An 11585-nucleotide genomic window follows, 5' to 3' on the forward strand; every position below is an offset into this window, starting at 1 on the left:
TCCACTTGCCTTTTGTATTTAATTAAATAAGACAACTCACCAAATAATTATTGCACACACGGTGTGTCGAATTGCAAAATCTTGTCGAATTGCAAAATCTTCCGAAGTTTCAGATGTATTATATAATTATAAATTATATAAATTGATAATAAATATTTACGTATTATAGATAAGCTATTGATATATTATATAATTTTAAATTATATAAATTGATAATAAATATTTATATGAATAAGTATATTTTACATTTTTTGAAACAGAAAGATAATTTTTTGACTGGTTTAAAAAAATTTATCTTATTCTTATAGATATAAAAATATTTATTCAATAAATTTAAATTTTTAAAAATTATTATATTTATACTTTTTAAATTATATTTAAACTGTATAAAAAAGTTTAGAAATCTAACAAATATTTTTTTAATTAAAAGTGTCATAAATATCGACACTAATATATATATATATATATATATCCTACAATGACTAGTCATTTTAAAAGAAGTGTAAGTAGATCTATTTTTATTAAGTATATATGGTTTTATAATTTCATGCAAGGAATTCCTTGTCTGCCTTCTTTAAATAACCTGCTTTGGAATATCTCTTAAGACCACACGTAGATCAAATTTCTCTTTAAATAACTTATTTTGAAACTCTTTACACATATAATATCCTATTCAGTGGTTGATATTACTCTGACCAAGAATCTACAGTGAAAGTGGGGAGCTTCTCAATCAGCAAAATGTACAATTATTTTGGGCTTCTGGCTAATATATCTAAGGCCAATTCTTCCTGCACGAACTGCCTGCAGTTTTAAATTTCCATAATTTCTCATTATTTTAGAATTAAAAATTTAGAATAAAAAAATACATTTTGAAAAAACAATTCCGAAATAGATTTTTATATTCTGAAAATGAAATTTTAGAATAAAATTAAAATCTCATTAGTTATAAAATAAAATAAAAAAATCCAAATAAAAATTCAGAAAATAAAATCTTAAAATATATTTTAAAAATGAAATTTCAAAATATATCTTAATCCACGCCTTTTTTTTATTCAAGGACATTTTTACTTAGTTACTTTGATGTATTGTGCCCATTTGTTGCATTTTGATAAAAAATTATAGTAGCAAAATTAATTTCAAATCATGGAAGCCATCTGCTCAAAATAGTGTAAATTGTACGTGTACATTCAGTGGCTGAGCTTGAAAAAATATTGATGTGTGAAATTTAAAAAATATATATAATGAAGAGAATCTTATGTCCTAAAAGATGGAAAATGTTATTTGTTGCGTATGTGTCTAGGTTATCAATATATAAGATGAAACAAATAATTCCAACCCACAACCTATCGGTCTGTGATTAAAGCCAAATTATTACCTTTTTCACTGTTCACGGAAAACTCAAAAAAGGAATCCCTTCTGTCACCCAATTTCCACATCACTTTCTTCTTTTAATAGGACAAGGAAAGTCAACCTAAATAACCTTGTTTGTCAAAATAAAACCATCTTCATCTTCTTCCTACTCTCTTTCCAAACCTTATTATCCCAATGTAAAATAAGTAATTATCATTCAAATTTTTATTCTCTTTATCTACTTTCCTTTTTCTAAACACATCTATATCACAAAAATAACTATTTATCATATCACAAAAATGACTGTTTACTAGAAACATTAAAGACGGGTGGAATAACTATTTATTGAAAACAAAAATGGTTTGAAAATCCCACATAAATTAAAGTTAAAATTATTTTTTACATTAAAATAGTTTTTTTTTCAAAAATTACAATTTTAAGTAAAAAAAATTAAAAATAAATAAGTTGTACCTTCTAAATACAATTTAAGAGATATATGTAAAAGTCATATCTCATTTCTACTCTAAAATCATGTTATAAAGTATGACTTCTACTCTAAAATTGTATCTATTAGATATAACTTATACATTTTCATAAAAAAAATTGACCCAAAATTATAATTTTTGAAAAAAATACACTGCTTTAATATAAAAAAAATCATAATATATAAATTACTATTAACATCACGTTACAAGTCTTAAAATTAAATTAAACTTAAAGTATTATTACTTAATATAATAACAGGAATATTTAGAATTTATGTAACTATATATTTGTAATTATAATACCACTTTCTAATCACTCAAAGATTTCCTTTTACATATGTCTCTTCAATTAAATGATTATTAAAATAAGTTATAAAGTCTAATAATACTATATTAAATTTCAGCACAAATGCCAAACTTCCCAACAAGTTCCATTAAATTATTTAGCAGTAACTTAGTTTCAGTACGTGCATTTCCCCCAGTTGCCGATCAAATACATAAATTTCTGAAAAAGTGGGGCATCAACTTTCTTAAACCCTGTTGCCTTCAACCTCTATATCCTAGTTCCTATGACTAGGCCAAGCGTAATAACTCCAGGGCTTCACCACTCACCATCTTATTGCTAACTCTCAGCTTCCTATAATCTTTATAAATAAAAGGCCGATACAGACGAGGGTGATCATGGTCCACCAGTTCCTCTGGGGCCTCAACATTCCTATTTCTTGGTGCCAACATAAATGTAGCAATTGAAAAACGTTTGGTGGCTTCCTTGCACTGCACACGATGTACCAAATTGCAAAACCTTCCATTGCTCCACACCTGCATATTTGCATACAATTGCATGCTCAAGTTTATCCATAACAGCATAACAAGCCTCAGAAATTAATCTCTGGTTGGTTGCTATTACTTACACGAGCAATGTCTCCAAGATTCACTAGGAGGCTCCCAGGGAAAGGAGGAACTGGCAGAAATAAGGCAGAAGGGTTGAGCACTTCAAGACCACCAACATTTTCATCATCTTGAAGAATGGTTAAGAAGCTTGAATCTGTGTGTATTTGAACTCCACCGGACCCTACTGCTTCTGGGGTGAAGTTATATTTGTTAATTCTGAACTGACATGGCCAGTCCTTCAAATCATCAACAACAACTCCTAGAGATTCAGCAATCTTTTGTCCTATCTTCACTGCCAAACCATGAATTGCTTCCCCATATCTCTCTATAATTTCCCTGTCAAAATCAACACTCACACTTCAAAAAAAGCCAATGAGAAATTGTCCTCTCCAACGTGCCAATGGGGTCAAAATAACAATTGTAAACAATACAAAATATATAAAACAATGTGGCTGAGTTTTATAAATATTTGTTGAATGAAGTTTCATTACTTGACAACTTTAACTATCAAATTTATTAAGATAACTTACAAAACCATTAACTATTTTTATATTTAAATACTACTTTTACATATTCATTCAACTGCCTCCTAAATCAATGTGGCACAAACCTTCGTTTGTATTTTTTTTTAAATTATTTTTAATTCATATAATTTATAAACGTGTAATCTTGATCTTCAATATTATATATTTATGAAGCTGTAAAGACCGGATTTAAATATATTTTTATATTTTATTTAAAATTCATTTTATACAAAAAAAAATGTTTTATTCCTTTTACAGTGATAGAAAAATAAAAAAGAAAGAGAATTATGAGATAAACATAAGGCATAATGGAAAAGATATATAGAGAAAGAAATGTAAAAAATATTATGTAAACAAAGCTAAAGCAGTAAATAATAGAGAGAAAAAGGAGAGAAAAGAAGGAGAAAAGATGGAGAAAAGAGTAACCTGTGGTGGGGAGAGACATGAAGTTGATAGCAGAAATTGTGCAGAGATTGTGAAGAAGTGAAATCATAGAGGCTTAGGGCCTCGTAGAAAGGGTTAACTGCAGTTGGAGCCATGTAACCACTACCTGCAATGACTTCTGTGTTGCGTTTTTTGATCTCGAAAGGAAGATCATGCAACGCTTCATTGACCTTCTTCATCTCAGCCATTAGGGTTGGTGGAATTGAGTGGTTGATGATCCTGAAACAACCCCATCTTTCACATGCCTTTCTCAGCTTCTCGCATTCCCCCTTCTCACAATCAATCTTCTCCATATCAACCACTGGAACATTGCTCTCTTCCATTCTACTATCCTTGCTCTTCTGTTCCAGTGGAGGTCACCAGGATGAAGAGACAACAGGGCTATTTATTCACACTTTTCTTTTAAGTATTTTGGGATTTTTTTTTCCACCTAATCATTTTTAACTTTGACCCAATATTTTTTAAATTTCAAAAATTGTCTTTATTTTAAAAAAATTAGAATAATTTTTATTTTCGAAAATGAAATTCTACATAGCAACTCTAAACAAATTTTAAAGAATAGTAAATAATTTTCCTTTTTTTTCTACATACTACTATCACTACTTGCAAGAAAACCAGGAATTAAACATATAATGAAACATATTTTATTATAATTATTATTTTCATCTTTTTTATTTATTTTTTATTATTATCTACAGTTATATATAATAACTATTATTAATGTTAGACATAAAGGGCAAGATCCAAGTCCTCAACTGACCAAAGAAATTTTAACCACTATATCAGACAAATTCTTTTGTCATATTATGATTTTTATTATACTTATTATTAATATTATTAATGTGGGACATATGCAAATTTTCTTAAATATGTAGCTTAAATATAATTTAATAAAAATTATATTAAAACTTTCAAAAGTTTAATTCATTTTATTTTAAATTTATACAACAAATAAATAAATTTAATGTATAAACAATTGTATATAATTTATAAAAAAAATTCTTTAATTTATACAAAACAATTAAATTCAATTTATACAACAAAAATAATTCATTTCATTTATATAACAAAAAGTTATTTTTAAAATATATAACAAATAATAATCTATATTGTTTAATTTATATATGACAATATATAAATCAAATAAATTTAAAATAAATAATCTTTAAAATAATAAAATATTTTATATAACATTTAAATAATTTAAATACATCTTTACTTTTACTCAATTAATTTTAAATTAAACACTTAATTAATTTAATAAATTTAATTTAAATAATTTATATTACAAATTTATAAATTAAATATTTTATTATAATATTAAAGAAATAATTTTAAAATAAATACAATGAAGAATTAAATATTAAAATATTTCTTATAATGTTATACATTAAATAAATTTAAATAAATAATTTTAAAATTCTAAAATATAAACATGTGTGGGTCGTGGTTGACGCAAGCTGACGCATATGCGTGGGTCGCGACCAACAAAAACTGGATTTTTAAAAAAAATAATAAATTCATAAGTGCATTCGTTTTGCGTCGAATGTCATTTTGCGTGGGTTTTGCGCCATTTGTCCAACGATATTAGCGTCCGTAGTTGGCTCACGCAAGTATTTGGAAGCTAATTGATTGTTTTCTTGTAGTGTAGTAAATAATTTTGGGTTTCTGGATAAATATAATTGAACAAAATTATTTTAAAACTATGGAGTGAGGCAAATACTAAACATATTATTTACTAGTGGTAGATTTTAATGTTGGAATGTGTAATTTTATTAAAAAATACCAAAATTTGATGCCTTTAAGATGAGGAAACAAATTCAACCCACGATGTTCTCTCGATGGATCCTTCGCATATGCGAAAAAGGAATTCAAAAGGAAAACACTTTTTTAAAAGGAAAATGATTTTTCAACACCCGTTTCCTCTTTGCTACAGATTACACCTTATTGAGGTGGCTGTGAAGCTGACATGATAAGGGGCATTTTTGTCAAATGAAATAGCACGGGATTTTGTTTTGTAAAAACCCTATTTAGAGGTGCAGTGGGAAATGAGAAGAAGCTTGAGAGGTGCAGCGCAAAAACGTTGAATCCTAAGAAGGCGAGGATGATGTGGCGGAGTGTGGCAGAGTTCGAAAAGGTTTCTTTTGGTGAAATCGCTCAACCCTAGTGAAGTGTGGGTGAATTTCGTTTCGTCATTTATAAATTATTTAACAATTTGCAGAAAGTTACTAATAGCCTATTCATCTATATAACTAAGGTACAACAACAACAACCCTGTTTTGGATTGTCATGAAGAGAGAAACTAAGGTACAACAACAACCCTATTCATGTATATAACTAATGTACAACAACAACGTGCGTCATAGGGGCACCATGAAGAGACAAAAAATGTGGGTAAGAAAGGAAGAAATAAATTGAATGCATCGTGGAATTGAATGCAACAAATAAGAAAGGAACAAATAAATTGAATGCAAGAGTACCTTGAATCCTTCAATGCAACAATACCTTCAATGCTTGTGTGCTAAGTTCAGTGTGTAGTAAATGCAATGAAGAAGAAGGATTGCTATGAATGAATGAACCACCTTTACTTTTCAGTTTGAAAAAAAATTGAATGGAACTGAACATTGTTGTAGTTTGATGAAGGGCACGATTTTTGTCTTTAATGTGTGAAGGGAAATAAAAATTGGTTACGTCAATTGCAACAATATATTATTTAAGTGGAAATTCAGCATTTATGAATGCAACCTACTGCCTGCAAAAAGTGTACTTGCAGCAAAAGTATACTTCCACCTTAAATGCTTTAAACAACCATATTTCCTTTACTTTTTAGAAAGTCGTACTGCACCTCACCTAGAAAAGATTTACAAATATTTTTTCTTTGCATTTATCTTATCTTAATTAATTAGACATGACATTTACTTTTTGACACAATGCACTCATAGTCCCTCTTCCTTCAAACATTACATGTGCCTACCGTTGATACATATATCGCATGACATATTTGAATATTTTTAAGTAAACATCCATTCCAAATGGAGTCATGGGAAGGGCTTGATATCGACGACAACGACATTGATAGTTATGTGCGCCGTTTCAACTCCACTACTAATGTCATTACGGGACCAACTGGTAATGCGCAAGCCATGATTCTTAGTCGGAACTCTGACCAGCCAGTAAACACTCAAGAATTTATAAACCATATAGGTCAACAAACTTATGAGCGTGATTTTACATCCAACCCATGGAAATGGGCATAAAAATTCCTTCAATTCCAAGGTAATATTCAATCACATTTTTTTAGAATGGAACCGCGAAATTTTATGTCTAATGATGTTTTAATTTTATATTGAAGGACAAGTTGATGGACGTGGTTGTGAACAAATATCATTCCTGGGAAGTTTGAAAGAGTTAGATGTTTTCCCACTCCTAAGTTGTGTTATCAAATCATGCAAGCACACTGGTCTAGGAGACATGTTAATAACAATTAAGGTAACATATGTATTATGTAGTCTTTCATACATTTTGTATAAGAAGTTGTATATTAAATTTTTGGCTTTACAGGATCCGATGGGGACTGCAAGTGCAAGTGTTGATGGGAAGGTGTTAAAGGATGTAGAATTTGGTTCTCTAATTGAAGTTGGCTCTGTCTTAGTGTCTTAGTCTTAAAAAATGTATAAATGCACGAAAAACATACATTTCTTTTACAATTCCATATGTGATGTCATTCATACAAGTAGTTTTGTGTGTTTTTTAGGTTGATATTTTCAGTCCAAATCGAAGGAACTTCTACCTTAATATAACTCTTAACAACATTGTCAATGTATGTAGTCAAACAACATAAGTGTAATATAACTCTACTCCATATAATCATGGTCTTCTTTACATTACATTACATGCTTGAAATTAAATTGTCATTCATGTAGGTTTTCAATTTTGATATATGTCCACCAACTAACGACTTAGTTCGTGCTTGTCATCCAGTAGTAAGACTTCCACCCACGACTCTAGGTACAACACAAGAAATGAACCACACTTTAAAAACTATAATGGAAGTTGCCCATGTTTATTGTCTAACATTTGACTTCCTCATCTATTTTCGGATGTAGAAAAGATGGAGTTATTATTCAAGGCCATCAAAAAATAAAGAATTAGACGGTATTGAATGTTATGTAGGTCGAACTTCTATGTAACGTCAAATAATGTTAAATGAGGATCATTAACATGTGCATGACATATTATTTCGTATATTTCAATGACATATTCTTTCCTATATTCAACAACTTTGGGTGGTGCCTGAAATTCTGGTGTTTTAATGTAAGTGAAGACCCCTTTGATTTTAACTGGGGACCTATGTTGAACTTTTTGCACAGTCATTTGGTCCTGCAAGTGACATATTAGTTTTGAGTTTTTTGGATGCAAAGAGGATTCATATGGGAGTCCAGGGACCTCATTGGAGGTTTATGCCATTCATTGGTGAAAAACTACCTGAAATTCTGGTGTTTTAATTTAAGTGGGGACCTCTTTGATTTTAACTGGGGACCTATGTTGAACTTTTTGCACAGTCATTTGGTCCTCCAAGTGAGTGATTACTTTTGGGTTTTTTGGATGCAAAAGGGGTTGAGATGGGAGTCCAGGGACCTCATTGGAGGTTCAGGCCATTCATTGGTGAAAGACTACCTGAAATTCTGGTGTTTTAATGTAAGTGGAAACCCCTTTGATTTTAACTGGGGATACTTATTCCCACTCGTAGGTACTTGACGCTTATAACAGAACAAATGTTCCATCGCCCATATATGAACAATGAATACAAAAAAAATCATTTATTAAAAGGTCAAACACATGCACAATTATTACAAACATTTACCAATAAGAAAAATGTTTCATATTACCTATAAGAGGTAAACGCAACCATCCACATGGATATACGGCATATTTCCCTCCCCCCCCCCCATCAACAAGGTTAAACAACCCATCATGAACTAAACTCAATCTAGTAGGGAGAATAAACTCCGACAAACCTAACAAGATATACAACTTACAAAAGTCCTCTGAGGAAATATCATTCCCAAGTTGCAAAATTACAAAATATATCATTTCCACAGTTACATCACCTTCTTCAAAAAAACTCCTTATGCGAGATATAATACTGTTGAAGCTGGAGGAAGCTTCTTCCCTACCAAGGCTTGATGTGTGTTTGATGAAGAAAATGGCTTGAGTGCTTTGAAGATTGTAATAGGTTTTTAGATTCATTTGTAATTAGGCTTGTAAGTGTGTATGATTGCCTTTTGCTGTGTAACCTATCCTAGATGCCTAACCAAGTCTAGATCAAGCACATGATGTGGTTAAATGGTTTTTGAAAAGCTTTTTGAAATGTTTTTAACAGTTTTAAAACAGTACACAAATAAATCTGTTTTATGGAGAAAGAATCTGTTTATTTCTTCTCTGTTAAAAAGGCTTTCGTTAAATAGTTTTTGAAAAGCTTTTTAAAATGTTTTTAACAGTTTTAAAACAGTACACAAATAAATCTGTTTTATGGAGAAAGAATCTGTTTATTTCTTCTCTGTTAAAAGGCTTTTCTAAATTTCTGTTAAGGCACCAAGGGAAAGCTCAGTTCGTTATTTCAGTTAAGCTGAGCTGGCCTGTGTGTTATACTTTAATCTGTTTTACTGTGAAAGAACAGGTTTATTCTTTGGTGTGCTGAAAGGTTTTTCACAAGTTAGTTAGGGCACCAAAGGTACCACTCAGACAGTTATTTCTGTTAAGCTGAGTTGGCAGTTTTTACAAAATAAATTTGTTAAGTTCAAAACTGAATCTGTTGTTTTCTTAACTGCTTTTCAACTGTTTTTTGAAAAGAAGTTAGAAACTGTTTTTTGAAAAGAAGTTAGAAACTGTTTTCTATATAAACAATGTCTCTCTCACATGAAAGAGTGCTGAGGAATTACGCTTTTGACAGAGATCAAACAATTTCCATGTGAGAAGAAGGATTGAAAGAGTTTTTGAAAGGTTTTCCAAAGAGATTTTCAAGTGTGCTTGTTCTAGGAAACCTTGAATCTTGGTGAAGGTGTTGGTGCAGTTCTGCAGCAAATTGAACTACTGGTTTTGAGTTCTTGCATCTTCTTTTCAGGTGTAATCTTTCCTTTATTCTGTTTTGTAAAGGTGTAAGTGTTAGTCACTCCTTGATAGGGTTTCTTGGATTGCAAGGTGTGCTGAAATAGGGTTTTTCAGCATTGTGTGTGTTGTTCTTGTAGTGTTCAAGAACTGCTGGTTTTGTAAGTGATTGGTACTGTTTTTAGTGAATTCCACCTTGGGGTAAGGTGAGACTGGATGTAGCTCTGTATGAGTGAACCAGTATAAAAACGTGTGTATCTTGTATTCTCATACCTGCACTCTTTTTTGGTTTTTGCTTAATTCTGTCAAGAACTAAATCTGTTCTTTTTAAATTGAATCTGTTAATTCTGGGTTAAGTGAAAACTGTTCTTCCTGATTTGTTGAAGTTTTCTGATCATAAACAAGGTTGCTGCATATAATGGTTTAAGTGAATTGTGAACAAACTGATCATTCATTAAAACCTGAGAAAGGATCATACTTCTTGAAATCTTGTGTTGTGTAGCTTTTGATTGATTTCTAAGCATATCTGTATCCTTCATCCTCACAATATTAAACTGATCTGGTTCTGTTATATTTCTTGTTGAACACAATTTTACATTGAACAAAATTCAAATTGTGCCAAGACTGCTATGAAGAATCAATCTGTTTCACGTAAAAACAATCTGTTCTTTTTGCCTCTGGAATACTGAAAAATTGTGTGTTCTTGAGAAAATTTTATAAGCTCAATTCACCCCTCCCCTCTTGAACTTAGACACTAATAGACCCAACAATTGGTATCAAGAGCTAGGGCTTGTATTTTGCTCAAGTGTGTGTATGATGTCTGAGTTTAAATGCCTTTTGCTGAAGGTGCATCTATTAATAGACCTCCTATGTTTGGTGGTGTTAACTATGCTTTCTGGAAAATCAGGATGAAGATCTTTATGGAATCTATTGACATGGGAATCTGGGATGCAGTGGTCAGTGGACCTTTTATACCTATGCAGGTTGTCAAAGATGAAACAATAAAGAAGCCTTGGTCTGAATGGAGTGAAACTGAGAAGAAAAAGGCCCAATATGACTCTTTAGCCAAGAATATCATCACATCTGCACTGAATATGGATGAGTTCTTTAGAGTCTCTCAATGTAACTCAGCAAAGGAGATGTGGGATGTACTAGAGGTGACTCATGAAGGAACTGATGATGTGAAACGGGCAAGGAAGCACTCACTAATTCAAGAGTATGAGCTGTTCAGAATGCAATCGGAAGAAAGTATTGCAGATGTGCAGAAACGATTTACACACATTGTAAATCACCTCACTGGCCTTGGTAAAGTCTTTGACAAGGAAGAGCTTAACATTAAGGTATTAAAATGTCTTGATAGGAGCTGGCAGCCTAAGGTAACAGCAATATCAGAATCCAGAGATCTATCCAAGATGTCCACTGCTGCACTTTTTGGAAAGCTGATAGAACATGAAATTGAGCTGAAAAGATTGAAAGAACAAGAAACAGTGGAAAAGAAGGCCAAAGGAATTGCTCTGAAAACTACCATGGAACATGATACAAGTGAGGAAGAAGGTGATCCAGAACATGATGAGACTGTGAATCTGCTCACCAGAAAATTCAGCAGATTTCTTAGAAAGAAAAACCGTGACAGAACTCAGCAGAGAAATAGGTATTCCAAACAACCTATTGATTCAAATTCTTCCAATTACACGTGCTTTGGATGTGGTAAACCAGGTCATATAAAAGCTGACTGTCCAAACAATCAAAGTAAAGAAAAATCAGCAAGCAAGAGGAGTGACAA

General features: G+C 31.2%; 1 protein-coding gene across 2 annotated transcripts; it reads right to left on the reverse strand.

Annotated features, from left to right (window-relative positions):
* Positions 1-2245: 2245 nt before the first annotated feature.
* LOC137811069 (2-oxoglutarate-dependent dioxygenase DAO-like) lies at positions 2246-4107 on the reverse strand. Of its 2 annotated transcripts, none has more exons than XM_068612649.1 (3): positions 3677-4107; positions 2747-3062; positions 2246-2654 (listed from the first exon to the last, which is right to left on the reverse strand). In XM_068612649.1, the coding sequence occupies exons 1-3, from the start codon at positions 4015-4017 to the stop codon at positions 2409-2411; spliced, it is 903 nt and encodes a 300-aa protein (XP_068468750.1). In that variant the 5' UTR covers positions 4018-4107; the 3' UTR covers positions 2246-2408. The 2 variants fall into 2 exon arrangements, with proteins under 2 accessions (XP_068468750.1, XP_068468749.1); XM_068612648.1 differs by having other exon boundaries at positions 2747-3083; positions 3677-4071.
* Positions 4108-11585: the final 7478 nt, after the last annotated feature.

Source organism: Phaseolus vulgaris, chromosome 2 (assembly GCF_000499845.2).
Source record: "Phaseolus vulgaris cultivar G19833 chromosome 2, P. vulgaris v2.0, whole genome shotgun sequence".
Lineage (NCBI taxonomy): Eukaryota > Viridiplantae > Streptophyta > Magnoliopsida > Fabales > Fabaceae > Phaseolus > Phaseolus vulgaris.